The sequence below is a fragment of the Entelurus aequoreus genome, linkage group LG09 (genome assembly GCF_033978785.1).
Source record: "Entelurus aequoreus isolate RoL-2023_Sb linkage group LG09, RoL_Eaeq_v1.1, whole genome shotgun sequence".
In the NCBI taxonomy this organism is placed as follows: Eukaryota; Metazoa; Chordata; class Actinopteri; order Syngnathiformes; family Syngnathidae; genus Entelurus; species Entelurus aequoreus.
Window position 1 is genome coordinate 42,809,061 of NC_084739.1, and position 24,332 is coordinate 42,833,392.

Consider the following 24,332-nt stretch of genomic DNA (forward strand, 5'->3'; position numbering starts at 1 on the left):
TTTACAGCTATGCTGTTATTATGCTGTTTGTTACTTATGTATGTTATGTTGCAGCTATTTAAATTAGTTTTGTCAATTTGTTCTGGCCTCAAATAAATTGGCCCTTTGAAACATATCTTTGTCTCTGTGTGTTGTATGTAGACCACATTGCTTTCTGAGTTCAGTGATGCAAATGCATGTCAAGTTGATCAACAGATTGTATTTTTCTCCAGTGCAATAACAGTACTGAAATGAAGGCTAAAAGGGCATTAATGGGAGCCTTAAAAAAAAAGAAGAAAAAAAGAAGTTACTAAATAGTTACTTTTCACAGTAACGCATTACTTTTTGGTGTAAGCAACTGAGTTAGTAACTGAGTTACTTTTGAAATAAAGTAACTAGTAACTGTAACTAGTTACTGGTTTTCAGTAACTAACCCAACCCTGCTTTTGGCTTCATGCTGGTACAGGTGTGTAGCTTGTTCTTCACTCCGTTTGAGTGTGATTGTTATTATTAAATTATTTTGTTTTTTATAAGTGTCCATCTCTTCTTTGGGGTCTGATTCCGGCTTAAATCGTCCTAAGACCATTTTTGCTTTTCAATCAAACGTTTTCAGATATTTTTCTTCAACCCTTTCAACACAAAAACTGTCGCGTGCGATGGGGAGAAAAAGTTTTCCACTCGCTGTTTCAATTCCTATTTTTAATTTTTAAACACAATAACTTTGGATAATGGATAGCAATACATTTTCCATTGTTTTTATTTATTATTAAACCGAAAAAGGGAAAATGTTATTTGATGTTTAATTTCTGTATTCCAAACGAAAAGGCAACATACACGTAAGGATGATGTTCGAAACCGATTCTCCCGGTTGTTCGATAAGTAAAGAACCTATTCCATGGACTCGAATCCCTTTTTGAGAACCGGTTCCCGTTATCGAGGCCACTACAGTAAAGAAAAAGAGTTGGTTCTTTATTCGAATCCCTGGGAACGAATCCCGTCCCACAGGAAATGCCCTGTGGGACGTCACAGGAAATTACGTAGCTCAGTCATTAGGCGGCAGATACAGAAAGCAGCAAAAATAATGGACCGGAAAAAACGCTCCAAGGCATGGACTCATTTTACCAAAAAATACGACGAGGAAACGGCTATCTGCAATTATTGCCAGGCTTCGCTCTCATGTAAGGGGGGAAGAACAACAAGCATGATGAAACATGTTCAGGCCGTACATAACCTGAACGTTCGAGAACCGTGTCGTGTCTTCAACACGTGGAGAAGCAGCGACAGAGATGACGAAGCAAGCCTTCCAGTGATAGTGGCGGTGAGTAGCTAACGTTAACTGTTGCCAGTTAATTTCCATATTTGCTCACTTGTAGCCTTTAGGCTAAAATAAGGTTACCTCTTATGTCAACCAGGACTGCAGTAATGTTAGCTAGACTAACGTTACCTAAGCATAGTCAGTGGCTAACGGTAACGTTAACGTTAGCCTTTTTGTATGTGTCTGATAACGTTAACGGTATCTTGTAGCCTACACCACTCCAGAGTTTGCAGGTCTGTCTAATAAACTAGTGCTTTCTTTCTTTCTTTAGTTTATTTCGTGCATGAACACACTTACAGTGTAACACATCAGTTTCATATCATTTCACTTTACATCATGTCCGAAAAGGAGTAGGAAGAAGTAAAGCTTATTTAATCCTACCCCTTTCCCACGTCAGAGCGTTTACAAATATATACATCATTTACTGACCTTTTTATAATAAAATAACATCTGTGAATTATTTTATACAACAGTTTTGTAATATGTAATTAATTAATTCAGTCATTATTAATATACTGAGATGAAAAATATCTTATTTTCAATAAGGTTGAAAGTATTTCTCATAATTCTTCTTTGTACTTTGTGAGCACTATTAATTTGAACAACCTCTTAAAGTGGATCATATCAGTACAATGTTTAACTTCATTACTTAATCCATTCCATCATTTAATGCCACATACTAACGCTAAAGACTTAATAACAAACACCCTATAGTCTTCACATTCAGCTAATTTCCCCCCCAATCCTATGCTGTGTCTGTCCATCATTTTCCCTCCAGGACAAGGACGTGCATTCATTCCTGGAGGAGGCCACACTGATGGACCCCAGAAGGTTTAGATACAGACTGGAGGAGGATGTCGTCAAACCTATCTGTATGTCCAAGCTAGTTCCAAGCCAAGTGAACGTGCTTTTTCCACCGTTGAGGACACGATTAGTGAAGAGCGGGTCAGACTTGATCCTGAAAAAGCAGACATGCTAATTTTTTGGAAGAAGAATTGTTGATTGATGACTGTGGCGTTCTTAGTGTCATAGTGTGTGTAGTTAGTATGTTCCAATAGCAGCAGAAGTGCACTTTTTGGAGAGCCGTATTATTTTCAGTTTTGTGCCCACGGGACTGATTTTATTTAACACTATATTATTATTATCACACCTACAGTGATCACAGAGACAGGTTGTTTTTGTGTTACTGTATATATTTGTTTTTCTGAAAAATCCCACTTAATATACTTTGGGTAACAACAGTCAATATTTTATTTTTTAATTTTTAGGGGGGTAACAACAGTCAACATTTATTTATTAATTTTTTAAAAATTTTTTTAGGGGAGTAACAACAGTCAATGTTTATTTATTTATTTTTTTCTTATAAAATAAAATTGAGCTTTTGTTAAACCAAATATTGTGTTTTTTTCCATATACAACAACCTATCTGGATTCGAAAAGAGAATCGATAAGGAATCGGTTCGATAAGAGGATTCGATACTGGGCTCGAACTCGATAATTTCTTATCAAACATCATCCCTACATACACGGGCTGTATTTGATACCTTGAAGAGTTTTTATTATTTATTATCTATTTAGTATTTTGTTCAATCTCAGATAGGCTGTGACCTAAAGTTTAATCATGGCTTGGTAGATATAACGTAACAACGTCTAAGTTCACGGTGTCATTTGTTGTGTTTTTGAAACTGCGCCAATATTTTCCTCAGATTACTCAACTAACTAGAAGTGAGGATTTTTTGTAATATGTCAATTTTCAGAGTGTGCTTCATCTATTTTTGGCCAAAGTGAAACAAATAAAAACAATCTGAAGTTGTCTTTATTTTAAAGTTATTATGCCATGATTTTACAAGTCCTGCCCATTTAGGAATATAATTTTCTCTATGCTGCTCCTGATCTTAAATGAGTTTGACACCCCCGGTGTAAAAATTCGCAATGGCGGAGTTTAGCAGTTAATTCAACATTGTATTGTCCGTGATGACAAACCCGTCCAATGTAAAAAAAAAACGTTCCGCACAAATAAACAAGGAAGTATAGATTTGATAGAAATCGGAGCAGGCGGGATGACATGACACCTGAAGGAATAACACAGCAGGCAGCAGTCTCAGCTCAGCAGAAGGAGAGGAGGATGGCTGACATCAGATACAAGAATGCCCACATAATGTAAGTATGTTCCTCGCAAATTGTTTAAGAAGACTGCAGCGTTCAGGGGCATCCAAAACTGCATGCAAGCTCACGCACAATTACATTAACCTAATGATTTCATGCTTTGGCATTGTTTATGCGAGTATCCAACTTTGCAACAACGTTTAAATTTCAGAAGAGGAAATTCATCATTGGTCTCCTTTAAGTCTCGGTGGCAGCTGGTGGTTAGCAGCTCGGTGTGGGAGGATCCCGTGGCGGGACTGGCTTTGGGTAGGCCTGGAAAGGCTTGGTACGGAAGTGGGTTAGAGGGTTAGGGTTAGTGTTAGCAGTGGTGGAGTTGACGGTAGCAGCAGCAACGACATCGGCAACACTGGCGGGGAGTTTCTCCAGCCGGACTTCCGAGACCTACAAGATGCATCACGTTGAGAGCCTGCAGAACCTGACCAAGCAGTAGCTGGTCCAAGAGATGAGAACAACAAGCTAAGGCGCGCTGTGGAGCCCGGGAGCCCGAGTGTGGTGGGCACTCTGGAGAGGCTCCGGGAGTGGGAGAGGGAGCTGGAGAGACTCCGGGTCCAAGGCATTGAAGTTCCTGCGAATCAGGCCCGAAGAGGACCAGGGACAGGTCACCACCGACTAGGGACTCTTAATATTCTTTGTATTTCATTGAAGTACAAAATCAGGCAGGGCTGTTTTTTCCCTGTCTGGATCTGTGTTGTTTTGCTGAGGAACTGTAAGTGGTTTTGTTTTGTAAAGACAACATGGCGTCTCTTTAATGTGCCACTTTTCCTTTTCAGGTTTTTGAAATGACAAACTGTTTGGCGGCACGCTTCGATACGTTGGCAGTCCAGGATGAGTACAGGATGAGAGAGATTATTCCATATGTCTTTCATGTATGGAAATAATTGATTTATTTGCTTTCGGGTCACTACGCATTTGATAGACTTTGATTGATGTTGTGTGATTGTTGTTTATCAGTGTTGTCAAGCATATTGTAACACCACGAAATGCACGCCAGGATGACACACCAAAACCTCGCCCCAACCTGAGATCTGGGTCTGATACCTAGATCTTTTGTTCGTCACAATATAACCTTTGTTTTTGCAGTTAATCTCCTGTTGCAAGTCAAATATTTTGCTTTCATCTATAATTCATGTTTGCACTTTTAATGATGTGCAGTTCATGTTTTGTTTCAATGTTTACTAAGGTTCAAAGTTGCTTCTTTGTTGTCTAGAAATGTTGAGTTTCCAACAATATTTAGCGATATCAAGACACAGTATGTCATTGATATGGGATATGCAGTTTACGAGATATATTTATTAATCCAGTTTGACACTATTTAGTTATAGATGCCAGAAAAATCAAATCCTGAGAAAAAATGCTCAAATGTAAGTTTAAGGAGAATAAGCAAAGTAAATCAATCAAAAACAGGCGTTTTCAGCTCATTTTAGGTTCATATAGATATTGACAAAGTGGTCTTTGCAAACTCAATGGTGTTGTTGTCTCAGCTCTACTCGACGAGAGAAACCGGTTTAACACAGCAGAAACCTTTTTGATGGACTTACAAACTATATAATAACTTTTACTAAAAACTACATTTACTACATTTACAAAATTTCCTCAGATGCATGTATGCAGAATGTTCACTCTTTCACTTGACTTGCTGCTATGAATATGCTTGTTTGCCCTCTGTGTGCTTGAATTTGAGATGACAGCATCCAGACGTGACATCATATACAACCCAGCAATTGCCCACATGGCCCATATCTAAAACCGCTGCTAATGAAAACAACAATGATCAATGGGGAGAAATTATTAGTTTTGATGTATTACAGGAACAGCACGATGGAACAGGGTTTAGTGCGTGTGCCTCACAATAAGAGGGTCCTACGTTTGATCCCTGTGCTCTCTGTCTTTCTGTGTGGAGTTTGCATGTTCTGCGTGGATTCCCTCCTGGTACTCCGGCTTCCTCCCACCTCCAAAGACATGCACCTGGGGATAAGTTGATTGGCAACACTAAATTGGCCCTAGTGTGTGAATGTGAGTGTGAATGTTGTCTGTCTATCTGTGTTGGCCCTGTGATGAGGTGGCGACTTGTCCAGGGTGTACCGCGCCTTCCGCCTGAGTGCAGCCGGGATAGGCTCCAGCACCCCCTGCAACAAGTGGTAGAAAATGGATGGATGGATGATATTACAGTGCATCCGGAAAGTAATCACAGTGCTTCACTTTTTCCACATTTTGTTATGTTACAGCCTTATTCCAAAATGGAATTAATTCATTTTTGTCCTCGAACTTCAACACACAATACCCCATATGAGATTGTAAAAAGTTTTTTTATTTTGAAAAATAAAAAACTAAATAAATCATGTGCACATAAATATTCACAGCCTTTGTGCAATACTTTGTTGATGCACCTTTGGCAGCAATCACAGTCTTGAGTCTTTTTGAATACGATGCAAGAAGCTTGGCACACCTATCTTTGGGCAGTTTGGTCCATTCCTCTTTGCAGCACCTCTCAAGCTCCATCATTTTAGATGGAAAACTGTCACGGCCAGGGCGCATTCCAATGCGCCCTCATCCTTGCGCTCTGCTTGTCGCACCTCGGGACACGCCCACGGCCGCGCACATCCAGGGACACGCCGCGCGTGTCTCCGCCCTGCAGCAGCCGCCAGCTGAAATCATTCACCGGCAATCAGCGCAGCTGCCTCTAATGATCGAGCTGCCTTCTTAAGCCTGCACAAGCTGCCATGCCGGGCCGGAATATAACCTTCTGTTCACGTACAGTAAGCTCTATGCAAACCTTCCTTCGCTCTCTGTGTTTTCCTCCGTCGTGTTTATATGGTCTCACGTTTTCCCTGGTCGTCCTTCCTGCAGTCTGCCTTTGTTCCACGTGTCGAGCTGTGCGTCTCGACATACCTCGTTTCTCCCCCTGCTTTCCGGACTGCCTCTTGGATCTCGACCTCCCGCTTGGACACAGATCTCTCTCTTCCCCTGGACTTCCTCGTCTCTCGTAACACACACTTCAGCTAACTACACACATAGCCTTACACCACATACACTTTTGGATCTAGTTCACACTACATTTCCTTGGTTTATATTATTATGGTTTTATTATTATATATTTGGTCTATATATATAATACATCTTTGAACATTACTGCCCCCTGGTGTCTGAGCCGTCACCTCCCCTCTGCAACCATAACAAAAACGTTGGTTTTCATCCAGGATGTCTCTACATTTCTGCATTTGTCTTTCCCTCTATCCTGACTAGTCAGCTAGTCCCTGCCACTGAAAAACATCCCTACAGCATGATGCTGCCACCACCATGCTTCACTGTAGGGATGATATTGGCCTGGTGATGAGGGGTGCCTGGTTTCCTCCAAACATCATGCCTGGAATTCATGCCAAAGAGTTCAATATTTGTCTGGTGAGAATTGTGTCTTTCAGGTGCATTTTGGTCAATTTTTTAATTAAAGAATGACTTCCATCTGGCCACTATACCATAGAGGTATGATTGGTGGATTGCTGCAGAGATGGTTGTCCTTCTAGAAGGTTCTCCACAGAGGAATGCTGTAGCTCTGACAGAGTGACAATCGGGTTCTTGGTCACCTCCCTGACTAGACTAAGAGGAATGCAGCATTGTACAGAGATATCATAGATGAAAACCAACGCTTCCCATCCAAACCGAGGTGCTGAGAAGAGAAACGGGCAGAGAGGAATGGGCAAAACTGCCTAAAGATAGGTGTGCCAAGTTTGCGGCATCATATTCAAACAGATTTGAGGCTGTAATTGCTGCCAAAGGTGCATCAACTATGTATTGAGCAAAAGATTGATTACATTTTTTCCCCCCACAAATTTAAGGAAAAAAAACCTTTACCTTTGTCATTATGTGGTATTGTGTGTAGAATTTTGAGGACAACAATGAATTAATTCCATTTTGGATTAAGGCTGTAACATAACAAAATGTGGAAAAAGTGAAGCGCAATGCATTATTTCTGGATGCACTGTATGTGCAGACAAGAGTGCAAAGGTTTGCACCAAACTTTGCTGATTACCATGAACTGGAAGACTATAAAAATGGGACCCATTACCTCCCTGCTTGGCACTCAGCATCAAGGGTTGGAATTGGGGGTTAAATCACCAAAAATGATTCGGTCACTGCTGCTGCTCACTGCTCCCCTCACCTCCCAGGGGGTGATCAAGGGTGATGGGTCAAATGCAGAGAATAATTTCGCCACACCTAGTGTGTGTGTGACAATCATTGGTACTTTAACTTTAACTTTTAAGACTGAGAATCTACAGACATACTACTGCCTCATTATTTTTAGAGCACACACTGCTAATTGCAGTAACAGCTACTTGCCACAATATGGTCGGACACACATTTTTTACAATTCTATTTAATTTATTTTTGCCATTTGACAATGTTCCCACCTCCCCTGAATCACAAATTGTACTGTACAGCTTCGTCATCGTCCATGCACGACTGAGTTAAACTTATCCTTTGTATGGACTTGCATTGTTGTGTTTCAATGTTGTGTGTTAACTTTCAGCAGGCTTTCAAAATAAAAGACATGCATTGCAATCTGCTGCCTCATTCTTGTCAGAGTGCACACTGCTGATTGCAAGACCCACTAGCCACATGCCATAAGGTAAGGATGGATAATTCTGCACATTTTGGCACCAATTTGATACCAAGTAAAAACAGGACCAATATTGCAGATAGTGAAATGTTTTACTCTGTATTTTTCAATATCCTTGTATGATTTTGTGCCTTTACCTTCAATTTGTTGATGATGAATTAATCAGAATAAAACAAAAGACACTGATTTTAGGCAAAAAAACATAAACAAAAATCTACAAAACGCCTCACTTGGGGTACTTCCCGGTTCCCAGCATGCTTTGCAGTACTGCTTTCTAAATAGCTTTCGTGATGGATGGATGGATGTTGCCATCTTGAATTCCAACTTCGTACCTTGAACGCTCATAACACAACTTGACTGTAATATATTACATATCCAATTATTCCTAAGGTTAAAGAAATACAATTTAAAATTATAAATGGAATATAGCGCACCAAGGATTTTTTTTAAACATAATTTTACCATTATGGTTGACAACTGTCATATCTGTAATTCTGAAGAACATGTAAATAATGTGGGGCGGCGTGGCGAAGTTGGTAGAGTGGCCGTGTCAGCAATCGGAGGGTTGCTGGTTACTGGGGTTCAATCCCCACCTTCTACCATCCTAGTCACGTCCGTTGTGTCCTTGGGCAAGACACTTCACCCTTTCTTCTGATGGCTGCTGTTTAGCGCCTTGCATGGAAGCTCCTGCCATCAGTGTGTGTGAATGGGTGAATGTGGAAATACTGTCAAAGCGCTTTGAGTACCTTGAAGGTAGAAAAGCACTATACAAGTTTAACCCATTTATCATTTATTTATTTGTTCTTAGAATGTGACACTGTACATTTCTTCTGGGAGGAGATCAGAGATTATCTGAAAGACAAATGTATAGAGATGTCTCCATTTACTATAGAAGAGATTACATTTGGCATATTTATTCAAGATCGCAACCTATAAATTATTATTACAATTATTATATTGCAAACTAAATTTTTTATACACAAATGTCGTTTTCTTAAAGTGGAACCCAAATTCTCACATTGGTTTAATGATTTCAAGTTATTAATTTAATCTTGGAAGATGGTAAAAAGGAGAAAATCCCTTAAGTTATTATTTTTATTGGAGGAATTTCAGTTGTTTTAAATAAGACCGGCTTTTTTTATTCATAATGTATATATATATATTGTTTCAATCTCATTTGTATTGTCTTTTGTTTACTTTTACATTCCTTAATAGGTTTTGTTTGTATGAGGATTGTATTTAATTTGATTTATTTTATATTATATATAATGCTCAACCTTGTGTAAAATATAGAAAATAACATTGATTTGTATATTACTGAAAGTTTCTTAATATGTTTGTACATTGTATATTCAATTAAAAAGATACAAATAAAAAAACAACTCGGCTGTGACGTCATTCCCAACTCCGACTTCCAACTTCCGAGGTCAATGGAGTACAGCATTAATATCACAAGACTGTTACATCTGAGAATTTACTTTTATGAATGTATTTTTCTGTAGTGGTAGCAGCACCTTTCAGTTGTGGTGGCAACAGCAGAAGCGGCTTTGTTGGTCATGCAAAATAAATTTGGCACTTTTAACTGCTGCCTGCCTTTTATTGCCGACTTGTGATTAGCTAATAGCATGTGTGATTTCACCGCATTGATGCCCATCGAGCAAAGTTGGGGGGATATATTTCTGCACATACTGCAGACCGCTCCTCTGGGTTTACAATAGACAGGCTTTAACCAAGTTTTTTAGTGTTAGCCAGCCAGTCACTTTTGCTGAAATTTGCAGTTTACTATTTTCCCGACATGTATTCATGTATTCATCTCGCTTTCACCACAGCATGAGCATGTTCACAGGATATAGCATTCCTAGCATCCAGTGTTCTGACTTTGAGCACCGATCGTTGACAATAGCCAATTTAAAGCTTCTGCATGGCAATTATTATGTCAATAATACATGAATAAGTACATGTCAAACTACTTCTATAACGTAAATGACCGCCATAACCACAACACCAGAGGGAGCTCCACAAACCACGTTAAACCCAGATTCCGATCTAACAAAGGTCTTAACTCATTCTCCTTCTATGCCACATCAATATGGAATGCACTCCCAACAGGTGTAAAAGAAAGTGTATCACTATCCTCCTTCAAAACCGCACTAAAAGAACACCTCCAGGCAACTTCAACCCCAGACTAACACCCTCCCCCCACCACATCCTACCTCCCCGGATTGTAAATAATCAACTGTATATACTTGTTCTTATGCTTTCTGAGCTCACTATGTTCACTGCTCGCTGTACATATCCTACCAAGTCAGACCTACACTGTTTCAATGTCCATTTCTCAGATGATATAATTGTTGATGACTGAAGTGCTGATATCAACCAAACCCAAACCCCTCCACATTCCACCCCCCGGATTGTAAATAATGTAAATAATTCAATGTATATACTCTGATGATTAACTTGTGTGATGACTGTATTATGCTGATAGTATATATTTGTACCATGAATCGATTAACGTGGACCTTGACTTAAACAAGTTGAAAAACTTATTTGGGTGTTACCATTTAGTGGTCAATTGTACGGAATATGTACTGTACCGTGCAATCTACTAATAAAAGTCTCAATCAATTAATAGATAATTGACATGCAGAAGCTTTAAATTGGCTATTGTCAATGATCGGTGCTTCAATCTTCTATCAAAATGATTAAAAAGGAAATGAGCCCTCGAAATAAACATCCAATTCTAAATCAGTTAATCATTAAAATATACCCAGAAGTATTTTTTTAAATTGTATATTTTTTTAAACATGCTATAAAAATGTGCTTTATAATAGCCACAAACTGGACAATACATTTTTTAATCAAGATACAAGTATTAAAAAAAATAGTTAATTGGTGTTATGGTATATTAAATGAACATCATATTAGGAATGCGAATGATGCATGTGTTCAAAAATGGTTGATTGATATAAACATTTTAGAAAAAGACATGTCATGAAATGATATTTGGAAAAATGCCAGTGAGCCCTTTAGATGCATTAGAAATAAGCTGAGTCAATTCAAGTAGATGTGGGTGAGCAGTCGGAGACAGAAGTGGTGGAACTTTCCCATGAGTTCCTACATTTTTTTATTTTTGCCTGTTTTCTGCTCCGTTGTCAACTATTTATTTTACAACTGCCTATTTTGGCGAATAATTATGATGCTTATCGCTGTTTGATGATGTTCTGGTCGGATGCCGGTCAAATGGAATTGCCCTGCAGTGTGAACAACGCCTTAATGCTTTTTAATGCCCCGCGCAAACCTTAATTGCATTTGGTAGACTGCATATTTTATTCCCTTCAAGATATAAATACTCAAGTGGAAAAAACAACAACATCACCCAAACCTAAAAGCATACAATCAGAAGTAGGATGTGTGATGCTGCATGTTGTTTACTGGTGGTCCAGAGGAGCACACATATAGAAGAGCTCCTGCTATGGAAACATTATTGTAGCGTTTGCAAATAATTTTGCTACAATAATGCTTCCATATCCTGCTGGTTATGTTTCAGAACACTTACAGGCTAATGCGCTTAACATCCTCAGCCAGGTTGTTGTGTGGCTTGCTAGCTCTGTTTATCTCCTCAAAGAAATACATTTTGTGTTATTTACACTGTCTTATAGCCCGATATGTTGTTGTTCCAGTTTGCACAGACTAATAATGTATTTCTGGAATAAAAATGCGAAATAAATCACACATGCAGCGTGAAAGAGTCAGTAGTCACTTCAATGAGCGTCGACTCACCTCATTTCAATTGATAAATGCTAACATGGCAACTATAGCTCACGCCTGAAAGATTCGGGTGTGGTAACCATGGCAACACAGTTTTCAACGGCAAGCGTCGAGGGTCAAACTAAGCGAATTGACTTTTTTTTATACTTGTCTGAAGCAGACCAATAACACATCCATTTCAACACGTCCCACGTATCATATAGGTAGAGAGCCCATGTGGGAATATATCAGTTAAACACTTTTAAAAAGGGTGATAGGATGAATCCAATTATTGATAATATTAATACCATGTAGCATGATGAGATCCATAGTTTTTCATCCACCTTTTGGGAGCAAAAATCCAAATGATATGAATTAGTGTTTGCCTTTGACTTTATGGTATTGGTTTGTATATAATAAAATACAATGAATTAATCATTGTATTATTTTGTTGATATTGTTACTCTTGTCTTACGTTGTTGCGTTGTTAAATAATTCACTAATAAATCTGTTCAGAAAAATCTTTTTTTTTATTGCCTGAAACGTTTGCTTGTGCGTTTTTTAAATTATATGGCACAATCACAACATCATTCAAGTATCTTCAAAATTTGGTCTCGAGTCGATACCAAAATTTGGAGCAACCCTAACACGCTGGTCAGCAACGATTAAGCAATTTAACAAAGGGACTTAGTAAGCGTGATAAACAACGATTTCCGGTTTAGACTTTCAACATAATATCCTCTCACGATGTCTGCAAGCCATCATTTAAACCACCAAGCGGGTGTTGTGTGATTGTCGTAGTTACAATTAGTTGTGTGTATTAATAACACACGCCTATTTACTCCAATTTAGTATACAGACTGTATAGGCTGATTCGATGAATTTCCGGTATTTTATATCTAACCACAGCTAGCTTGATGCAGCTCCCACTCCAAACGAGCAGCACAAGTCTTGGATGTTTGCGTCACAACGGAGTGAACGGACACACACTACGGAAGACGAGCGACACCGGGAAACAGGCTTAACGTTCCGGTGGAACTTGCTTTAACACATATTGGCCGCCGTTGCCGTCTCTGGCGAACAAAATACTTCAAACTCGCGGTATTCCTGTCAAGACTAAAACAAATAAGGTAACGGACAGTTTGGGGTGAAATGTTGTTAATGTTTTCCGCGGAGAGTCTCCCACTCTGAGGTGTAATTTATCTCCAAGAGGCGAGGAATGCTATCTGAGCATCAATGTTTCACTGGGGAAAGTGGAAGAAGAGGATGGGAGCCAATAGTTCGTCAAAGAGACCAGTGTTCGACGAAAAAGAAGATGGTAAGTGATGGCAAAGCGCTAACACTCCCTTGGAAGTTTTTGCTGAGTCTGTGTTATTCGGTCATCGATCTGCACTAGACTCAATTAGCATTAGCGTCACATGTTGTTGTTGTCCAAGTTTTCTCATACTACTAATATCACTAATGTGTTCAAGATGATCATTCTCAGTTTGGTTTCGTGGTAATAACCCGATTTATGTTCATATTGTGGGTGTAGTTTGCAGTGATGTAAAGTGATATTGAGCTGCATCACACAGATAGCTGTTTCTAATATTCTGGGCACCTTAATTAGATGCATAAATATTAGCCTAGCACTATGAGAGTGCAATAAATGTGCACGTTTGTAGTAATTGCAATTTGCAGTGGTTGCAATTAACGTATTTAATTACCCAAATATTACCTTTTCTCAAACTGTTGAAACAGTAAATTAATATTAATCTGACAAATAATGTCATCAATCAATCAATCAAAGTTTATTTATATAGCCCTAAATCACGAGTGTCTCAAAGGGCTGCACAAGCCACAACGACTACCTCGGCTCAGATCCCACACCAGGGCAAGGAAAAACTCAACACAATGGACGTCGAGTGGATCTAGTTAATAGTGTGAGAGTCCAGTCCATAGTGGGGCCAGCAGGAATCATCTTGAGTGGAGACAGGTCAGCACCGCAGAGACGTCCCCGACTGATGCACAGATGAGTGGTCCACCCCGGGTCCCGACTTTGAACAGCTAGCGCTTCATCTGTGGTCACCTAATCTGTGCCCCCCCCCTCTCCACAAAGGAGACAAGATACGGCAGATCAACTGGCCTAAAAGGGGGGTCTATTTAAAGGCTAGAGTATACAAATGCGTTTTAAAATGGGACTTAAATGTTTCTACTGAGGTAGCATCTCTAACTGTTATCCATCCATCCATCTTCCTCCGCTTATCCGAGGTCGGGTCGCGGGGGCAGCAGCCTAAGCAGGGAAGCCCAGACTTCCCTCTCCCCAGCCACTTCGTCCAGCTCTTCCCGGGGGATCCCGAGGCGTTCCCAGGCCAGCCGGGAGACATAGTCTTCCCAACGTGTCCTGGGTCTTCCCCGTGGCCTCTTACCGGTCGGACGTGCACGAAACACCTCCCTAGGGAGGCGTTCGGGTGGCATCCTGACCAGATGCCTGAACCACCTCATCTGGCTCCTCTCGATGTGGAGGAGCAGTGGCTTTACTTTGAGCTCCTCCCGGATGACAGAGCTTCTCACCCTATCTCTAAGGGAGAGACCCGCCACCCGGCGGAGGAAACTCATTTCGGCCGCTTGTACCCATGATCTTGTCCTTTCGGTCATAACCCAAAGCTCATGACCATAGGTGAGGATGGGAACGTAGATCGACCGGTAGATTGAGAGCTTTGCCTTGCGGCTCAGCTCCTTCTTCACCACAACAGACCGAACAAGACTCAGAGGTACTTGAACTCCTCCACTTGGGGCAAGATCTCCTCCCCAACCCGGAGATGGCACTCCACCCTTTTCCGGGCGAGAACCATGGACTCGGACTTGGAGGTGCTGATTCTCATCCCAGTCGCTTCACACTCAGCTGCGAACCGATCCAGTGAGAGCTGAAGATCCTGGCCAGATGAAGCCATCAGGACCACATCATCTGCAAAAAGCAGAGACCTAATCCTGCAGCCACCAAACCGGATCCCCTCAACGCCTTGACTGCGCCTAGAAATTCTGTCCATAAAAGTTATGAACAGAATCGGTGACAAAGGGCAGCCTTGGCGGAGTCCAACCCTCACTGGAAACGTGTCCGACTTACTGCCGGCAATGCGGACCAAGCTCTGACACTGATCATACTGGGAGCGGACCGCCACAATCAGACAGTCCGATACCCCATACTCTCTGAGCACTCCCCACAGGACTTCCCGAGGGACACGGTCGAATGCCTTCTCCAAGTCCACAAAACACATGTAGACTGGTTGGGCAAACTCCCATGCACCCTCAAGGACCCTGCCGAGAGTATAGAGCTGGTCCACAGTTCCACGACCAGGACGAAAACCACACTGTTCCTCCTGAATCCGAGGTTCGACTATCCGGCGTAGCCTCCTCTCCAGCACACCTGAATAGACCTTACCGGGAAGGCTGAGGAGTGTGATCCCACGATAGTTAGAACACACCCTCCGGTTCCCCTTCTTAAAGAGAGGAACCACCACCCCGGTCTGCCAATCCAGAGGTACCGCCCCCGATATCCACGCGATGCTGCAGAGTCTTGTCAACCAAGACAGCCCCACAGCATCCAGAGCCTTAAGGAACTCCGGGCGGATCTCATCCACCCCCGGGGCCTTGCCACCGAGGAGATTTTTAACTACCTCAGCAACTTCAGCCCCAGAAATAGGAGAGCCCACCACAGATTCCCCAGGCACTGCTTCCTCATAGGAAGACGTGTTGGTGGGATTGAGGAGGTCTTCGAAGTATTCCCTCCACCGATCCACAACATCCGCAGTCGAGGTCAGCAGAACACCATCCTCACCATACACGGTGTTGATAGTGCACTGCTTCCCCTTCCTGAGGCGGCGGATGGTGGTCCAGAATCGCTTCGAAGCCGTCCGGAAGTCGTTTTCCATGGCTTCCCCGAACTCCTCCCATGTCCGAGTTTTTGCCTCCGTGACCGCTGAAGCCGCACACCGCTTGGCCTGTCGGTACCTGTCCGCTGCCTCAGGAGTCCTATGAGCCAAAAGAACCCGATAGGACTCCTTCTTCAGCTTGACGGCATCCCTCACCGCCGGTGTCCACCAACGGGTTCTAGGATTGCCGCCACGACAGGCACCAACTACCTTGCGGCCACAGCTCCAATCAGCCGCCTCGACAATAGAGGTGCGGAACATGGTCCACTCGGACTCAATGTCCAGCACCTCCCTCGTGACATGTTCAAAGTTCTTCCGGAGGTGGGAATTGAAACTCTCTCTGACAGGAGACTCTGCCAGACGTTCCCAGCAAACCCTCACAATGCGTTTGGGCCTGCCAGGTCTGTCCGGCATCCTCCCCCACCATCGCAGCCAACTCACCACCAGGTGGTGATCGGTAGAAAGCTCCGCCCCTCTCTTTACCCGAGTGTCCAAAACATGAGGCCGCAAATCCGATGACACAACTACAAAGTCGATCATGGAACTGCGGCCCAGGGTGTCCTGGTGCCAAGTGCACATATGGACACCCTTATGCTTGAACATGGTGTTCGTTATGGACAATCCGTGACGGGCACAAAAGTCCAATAACAAAACACCACTCGGGTTCAGATCCGGGCGGCCATTCTTACCAATCACGCCTCTCCAGGTTTCACTGTCGTTGCCAATATGAGCGTTGAAGTCCCCCAGTAGAACGAGGGAATCACTGTTATCATCAAATCATATTATTATTATTAGAAATTTGTAGGTGTACCTAATATTGTGGCCTCAGATGACTAACATTGCATTTAAACACACTGTTGAATTAAACTCTAAATAATTTTAATGGTAAATGGATTATACTTGTATAGCGCTTTTCTACCTTTGAGGTACTCAAAGCGCTTTGACACTAGTTCCACATTCACCCATTCACACACACATTCACACACATATTCACACACACACACACGGATGGTGGGAGCTGCCATGCAAGGCGCTAACCACGACCCATCAGGAGCAAGGGTGAAGTTAAAAAAAAAAAAGTTAAAGTACCAATGATTGTCACACACACACTAGGTGTGGTGAAATTTGTCCTCTGCATTTGACCCATCCCCTTGTTCACCCCCTGGGAGGTGAGGGGAGCAGTGAGCAGCAGCGGTGGCCACGCCCGGAACACATTTTTGGTGATTTAACCCCCAATTCCAACCCTTGATGCTGAGTGCCAAGCAGGGAGGTAATGGGTCCCATTTTTATAGTCTTTGGTATGACTCGGCCGGGTATTGAACTCACGACCTACTGATCTCAGGGCGGACACTCTAACCACAAGGCCACTGAGCAGCAGTGTCTTGCTCAAGAAAACAACTGACGTGACTAGGTTGATAGAAGCTGGGGATCAAACCAGGAACCGTCAGGTTGCTGGCACAGCCACGCTCCCAACTGCGCCACGCGGGTTGGAAAAAAAAAATGCTCATCAAATACAAATGTTATTAGAAATGTGTAGGTGTACCTAATGTTGTGGCCTCTTAGCGTATATACTGTATTCATCGCACATTACTCCCTCCTCAGTGTTTGCTACATGCAAATCCTGCATGCGTGGTATAAAGTGCAGCATTAGCACTGTGGGCAAAATATTTCGTTCATGCCTGAATGCTCCCTTTTTGAAAGAGGATCTCATGGAAGACAGAGAGTTAATTGCATAATTAAGGCACGATTAGTGTCATGCATGGAAGTAATGTTAATTCATAACGGCTTGCCAGTGTGAGAGAAAATACGCCTCTCAAGGAAGTCCAGTGCTGAATCTTGGTGATAAACTGCAGCGCGGCAGCATTCAAGAGAGTTAAAGGGACAACTTGAGTAAATGAGGTCATTTCACCACAGGGATATAGTCATATTGCCTCTGTGTGTTTGTGTGTGTGTAGATCATTCACTACTGCATGCAAAGATAACCCATTTAAACCTGCTTCCTTTACCAGTCCCCTACAAGTCCTGCACTAGTTTGCATTAGGTTTGTTATTATTTAATAGTGTATTCTGAATGGTAGGGTTGGGCATTGCCCTTTACACAACTTGACCCATTACTTAAGTAATTTTCCATCCATCCATCCATCCATCTTCTTCCGCTTATCCGACTTAAGTAATTTTCAGTAATTTAATTTAAAATCTATATTACGATATGTATATTGCAGCCCCATGCGATAACGATGTACAGTACAGGCCAATGCTTGGACACACCTTCTCATTCAATGCGTTTTCTTTATTTTCATGCCTTCAGATTGTCACTGAAGGCATCAAAACTATGAATGAACACGTGGAGTTATGTACATAACAAAAAAAGGTGAAATAAGTATAAACATGTTTTATATTCTAGTTTCTTTGCTCTGATTACTGCTTTGCACACTCTTGGCATTCTCTCGATGAGCTTCAAGCACACCTGTGAAGTGAAAACCATTTCAGGTGACTACCTCTTTATGCTCATCGAGAGAATGCCAAGAGTGTGCAAATAAGTAATCAGAGCAAAGGGTGGCTATTTTGAAGAAAAATAGAATGTAAAACATGTTTTCAGGTATTTCACTTTTTTTTGTTAAGTACATAACTCCACATGTGTTCATTCATAGTTTTGATGCCTTCAGTGACAATCTACAATGTAAATAGTCATGTAAATAAAGAAAACACATTGAATGAGAAGGTGTGTCCAAACCTTTGGCCTGTAATGTAATTCACAATATATGTTTGGTATATGTATGATAATAGAAACATTTTAAAACGGGTTACAAAGGCTCCTAATTTGGCTAATATTGCTTTTTTTCCCCGTTTGTACTGTGTTCTCAAAACTACTTGCTAATTTACTGTTAATAGGTGGATAGTGCTACTTTCTGTTTTAACATGGGTCTAGCTGCCCTTGTTTGGCTACTTCATATACTCCCAAAATATTATTTATTGTCAAATCCTCCATATACTAATTTTTGGTGATCCTACAAATTTGGGTATCGATTGAATACCAAGTAGTTAGAGTGGCAGTATTGGCCATACCAATACTGATACTTATTTTCAAGATTGTTAAATGATTACATTTTTGATCACAATTATAATGAGACAAAAACACAGGATGTCGTAATTATCTAGTGCAATTTGAGTCAGATGCAGGGTGGTAAGCTGGTGCCACCTTTTATGGATGTTTTGCCCTTTAGCCCACGCTTACCCTGGGACACCTCTTGAGGTAATGCTCATGCTTTGCTTGAGCAACTTCCAACTTAGAGCCTTCCTTTCCTTCTTCAAGGCTTTGGACCAGAACCTAACTGGTTTCCCCAGCCGACTCCATCGTTGCCTTCCAAGACTCGATGTTGCAGTCAGCTGACAGACTGGCCCTCTTCCGCCTTTTATTGTGTGGTCCCTGGACTCCTTCACCTCAAACACCGTGCAGGCTTTCTCCAGCTTGAAGCCAAAGCTAACTGACTTTAATAGAAGCTGGAGTGCATTCTTGCCAATAAGTCCTGAATTGAAGTGACAGTAAAAAAGGCCTGTCTGCAGAGTTTTTTTAGGACGTTATATCAGTGAAGTTGAATCCAAGCAAACACATATACAAAAAGTCAGATTTAAAAATATTTACGGGGTACGTACGGGTGCTTAAAAACCTTGAAAATGTTTGGATTTTAATGTTGTGTTTTCAAGGATGAAAACCACACTGTTCCTCCTGATTCCGAGGTTCGACTATCCGGCGTAGCCTCCTCTCCAGTACACCTGAATAGACCTTACCGGGAAGGCTGAGGAGTGTGATCCCACGATAGTTGGAACACACCCTCCGGTTCCCCTTCTTAAAGAGAGGAACCACCACCCTAGTCTGCCAATCCAGAGGTACCGCCCCCGATGTCCACACGATGTTGCAGAGTCTTGTCAACCAAGACAGCCCCAGAGCATGCAGAGCCTTAAGGAACTCCGAGTGTATCTCATCCAAGGAGCTTTTTACTACCTCGGCAACCTCAGCCCCAGAAAAAGGAGAGCCCACCACAGATTCCCCAGGCACTGCTTCCTCATAGGAAGACGTGTTGTTAGGATTGAGGAGGTCTTCAAAGTATTCCCTCCACCGATCCACAACATCCGCAGTCGAGGTCAGCAGAACACCATCCCCACCATACATGGTGTTGACATTGCACTGCTTCCCTTTCCTAAGGCGGCAGATGGTGGTCCAGAATCGCTTCGAAGCCGTCTGGAAGTCGTTTTCCATGGCTTCCCCGGACTCCTCCCATGTCCGAGTTTTTGCCTCCGCGACCGCTGAAGCCGCACACCGCTTGGCCTGTCGGTACCTGTCTGCTGCCTCCGGAGTCCTATGAGCCAAAATAACCCGATAGGACTCCTTCTTCAGCTTGACGGCATCCCTCACCGCCGGTGTCCAGCGGTGAGGGATGCCGATGATGCGATGATGCAGACTTTTTTTTGTTTGATTGGCTGTTTTACTGGCATGTTACAGGCACCGTTTGGAAACAGTTAAGGTATGAAAAAAACATTTACAAAATATTTCTGTGTAGATGACGCTTTTCACAAGGCATATATATCTGCGTCTTATAGTCCGGTGCGGCTAATATGAGGAACATCTTTTTTTCTTCTAAAGTTTAGTGTGTGCGGCTTATACTGTAAATACTGTACTTTAATACACTGCATCCGGGAAAGTTTTCACAGCGCTTCACTTTTTCCCACATTTTGTTATGTTACAGCCTTATTTTAAAAATGGAATAAATCAATTTTTTTCCTTAAAATTCTACAGAAAATACCCCATAATGACAATGTAAAAATGTTTTTATTTTTTATTTTTTGTAAATGTATTAAAAATAAAAAAACCCTCAAAATTCACATGTACATAAGTATTCACAGCCTTTGCTCAATACTTTGTTAATGCGCCTTTGGCAGCAATTACACCCTCAAGTATTTTTGAATACGATGCCACAAGCTTGGCACACCTACAGTATCTTTGGGCGGTTTTGCCCATTCCTCTTTGCAGCACCTTTCAAGCTCCATCAGGTTGGATAGGAAGCGTTGGTTTTCATCCAGGATGTTTCTGTACATTGCTGCATTCAGCCTTCCCTCTATCCTAACATCCCCACAGCATGATGCTTCCGTACCATGCTTCATATTTGCCTGCTGATGAGCGATGCCTTGTTTCCTCCAAACATGATGCCTGGCATTCACGCCAAAGAGTTCAATATTTGTGTCATCAGACCAGATTATTTTGTGTCTCATGGTCTGGGAGTCTTTCAGGTGCATTTTGGCAGACTGTTTTTTTTTACTAAGAAATGGCTCCCGTCTGGCCACTCTATCATACAGGCCTGATTGGAGAAATGCTGCAGAGATGATAGTCCTTCTGGAAGGTTCTCCTCTCTCCACAGAGGAATGCTGTAGCTCTGACAGAGTGAGCATCAGGTTGTTGGTCACCTCCCTGACTAGACTAAGAGGAATGCAGCAATGTACAGAGATATCATGGATGAAAACCAACGCTTCCCATCCAACGTGATTGGAGCTTGAGAGGTGCTGAGAAGAGAAACGGGCAAAGAGGAATGGGAAAAACTGCCCAAAGATAGGTGGGCCAAGTTTGTGGCATCGTATTCAAAATGACTTGAGGCTGTAATTGCTGTCAAAAGGTGTATCAACAAAGTATTGAGCAAAGGCTGTAAATACTTATGTACATGTGATTTTTTTATTTTTGTAATTATTTTTAATACATTTGCAAATGTAGGGTGTACCCAGCTGGGAGCCTATCCCAGCTGGGAGCCTATCCCAGCTGGGTACACCCTGGACAAGTTGCCACTTCATCGCAGGGCCAACACAGATAGACAGACAACATCCCCACTCACATTCACAGAGTAGGGCCAATTTAGTTTGTTTCTTATTGCACCCAAAGAACAATTTTAGAAAATTAAAATTAAAAGCCATTAAACACATTAGGCTTTGCTTGTTGCACTCAAAGAACAATGTACAAGTGTATGTTTTACACACAGCCTGCCATAATCTAGGATTAGGTGAGAATAGAATATAAAGTTTTATTGATTTATGGTTGCCACTCTTGGTCTATGTTGTAAGACACATACAATTATTAGTAATTACTAAAACAATACTATGGCTGAGACTACACAGATAAGACATGTAGCAGGTAAAACACACATTGTTAAAAATAAAACACAAATTGTACAAATTTGTTACAAAATTCAGTCATTTCGCTTCTATTAGTTTACGCTACGTGGGCGGTTTAGATTCTGCTAATATTTGGTAACAAGCAAACCAGTTGTGTGCATGTCTATGTGTCTATATGTTCACAGCAGAGGAGGTATTTAACTACATTGCCTTTAAACTTATTGTGCAGGTCTGGATGATTGTTATTTACATGTTTACATAAGTTTGAAGCGCAGGTGGTAATACTGCAGTGTCTTGCTACCTTTAGCGAGGCATGTTTTAAAGCACTGCTTGCAGTGCGGCACTTTTTTGTTTAAAGCGTCACCTTGATCGATAGTTTTAAAGCAAAAAAATACCTCCATATTGCGCTTCACCCACCCTCTTTATCAACCAGTAGAATTGCCTTCATTTGACATTTTCCCTCTACACACTGTTTCTGTTTTGTGTGTGTGTGTATGTGCGCGCGCTGACACACTCAACATGCTCTTCGGCTCTGTTCGACACCGCTGCACAGCAACATGTGAATGAAAAAAAGTAAATATTTTTTTCCAAAAGCACTATAGTATCGATTTTAAATCTGTTTAAATCATTAGTACTGATATACTGTTGCGCTTGTAACATGAAAACAAGACAACTTGAAGTATCTTTTGACATACAAAAACGTGTGCGCCGTTTATTCCATCAAAGACGAGACTGAATGACTGCTTACATCAAAGATACTCAAAAAGACGGTCACAACAACCCCCACCTTTGGGTAAATCTCCTGACGGTCACTTAAAGGGGCCGCACCGAATTACTCACTCTGAACGGCATACTGTATATGAATGCTAATTTAATTTTCCCGAGGGAACTCTCCTGAAGGAATCAATAAAGTATTATCTATCTATCTATCTATCTATCTATCTATCTATCTATCTATCTATCTATCTATCTATCTATCTATCTATCTATCTATCTATCTATCTATCTATCTATCTATCTATCTATCTATCTATCTATCTATCTATCTATCTATCTATCTATCTATCTATCTATCTATCTATCTAAACAAGAACAACATTGTTATGTGTACAATAGACTTAGACTTCCATTTTTTATTGTCATTCAAATTTGAACTTTACAGTACAGATAACGAAATTTCGTTGCATTAGCTCATGATAGTGCAGGATAAAAGAGCAATAAGGTGCAGATATAAATACATAAATTACTGTACAGATAAATATATTGCAGTTTTGCAAATGCATACACGTTTATGGATGTATGTTATATTGTCTTTATATTCCAGCGAGTTAATCCATTTTTGGGGGGAATTGAGGGGATTATTTTAATGCGTTCAAGAGTCTTATGGCCTGAGGGAAGAAGCTGTTACAGAACCTGGAGGTTCTGATACGGAGGCTGCGGAACCTCTTTCTAGAGTCCAGCAGTGAAAACAGTCCTTGGTGGGGGTGCGAGGAGTCTCTGCAGATTTTCTGAGCTCTGTTCAGGCAGCGGCTTTTTGCCATCTCCTGGATAGGAGGAAGAGGAGTCCTGATAATCTTTTCCGCCGTCCTCACCACTCTCTGCAGAGACTTCCAGTCTCAGGCACTGCAGGCTCCAGTCCAGACAGAGTATAGTGCCTCTGTAGAATGTGGTGAGAATGGGGGGAGGGAGCTGTGCTCTATTCATCTGACGCAAAAAGTACATGCGCTGCTGTGCTCTTTTTACAAGAGCTCCGGTGTGTAGGGACCAGGTCATATTGTCAGTTATCTGCACCCCCAGGAACTTGGTGCTGCTTACCATCTCCACCGCTGTGCCGTTGATGAAGAGTGGAGTGTGGCTGGACTGGTGCTTCCTGAAGTCGACGATGATCTCCTTGGTCTTGTCGACGTTCAGGACCAGGTTGTTGCTTCTGCACCAGTCAACCAGATGTTTCACCTCCTCCCTGTAGTCCATGTCGTTGTTGTCACGGATGAGGCCCACTACTCTTGTGTCGTCCGCATACTTCACAATGTGGTTAGTAGTGGACCTGGCGGTATAGCTCGGTTGGTAGAGCGGCCGTGCCAGCAACTTGAGGGTTGCAGGTTCGATCCCCGCTTCCGCCATCCTAGTCACTGCCGTTGTGTCCTTGGGCAAGACACTTTACCCACCTGCTCCCAGTGCCACCCACACTGGTTTGAATGTAAGTTAGATATTGGGTTTCACTATGTAAAGCGCTTTGAGTCACTTGAGAAAAAGCGCTATATAAATGTAATTCACTTCACTTCACACCTGGCGCAGCAGTCATGTGTCATCAACGTAAACAGCAGCGGACTCAGGACGCAGCCCTGGGGGGAGCCGGTGCTCAGGGAGATGACACTGGAGGTCTGTCTGTGAGGAAGTCAAGCAGCCAGTTGCATAGGGGGGTACTGAATCCAAGAGGGGCCAGT

The 24,332-nt window shown here is 42.0% G+C and overlaps 1 protein-coding gene across 5 annotated transcripts in view; it reads left to right on the plus strand.

Annotated features, from left to right (window-relative positions):
* Positions 1-12,516: 12,516 nt before the first annotated feature.
* LOC133657445 (serine/threonine-protein kinase 32C-like) overlaps positions 12,517-24,332 on the plus strand; it is a 215,084-nt gene continuing 203,268 nt past the window's right edge. For 3 of the 5 annotated variants that reach the window (XR_009827265.1, XM_062058789.1, XM_062058786.1), the window contains exon 1: positions 12,527-13,140. Coding sequence is in view for 4 of the 5 variants with exons in the window: in XM_062058789.1 (XP_061914773.1) it covers positions 13,059-13,140 (82 nt within the window). In the remaining variant the exon portion in view is untranslated. Of the gene's footprint in view, positions 13,141-24,332 lie in introns of all 5 variants that reach the window. The other 2 variants (XM_062058788.1, XM_062058787.1) reach the window with 2 other exon arrangements.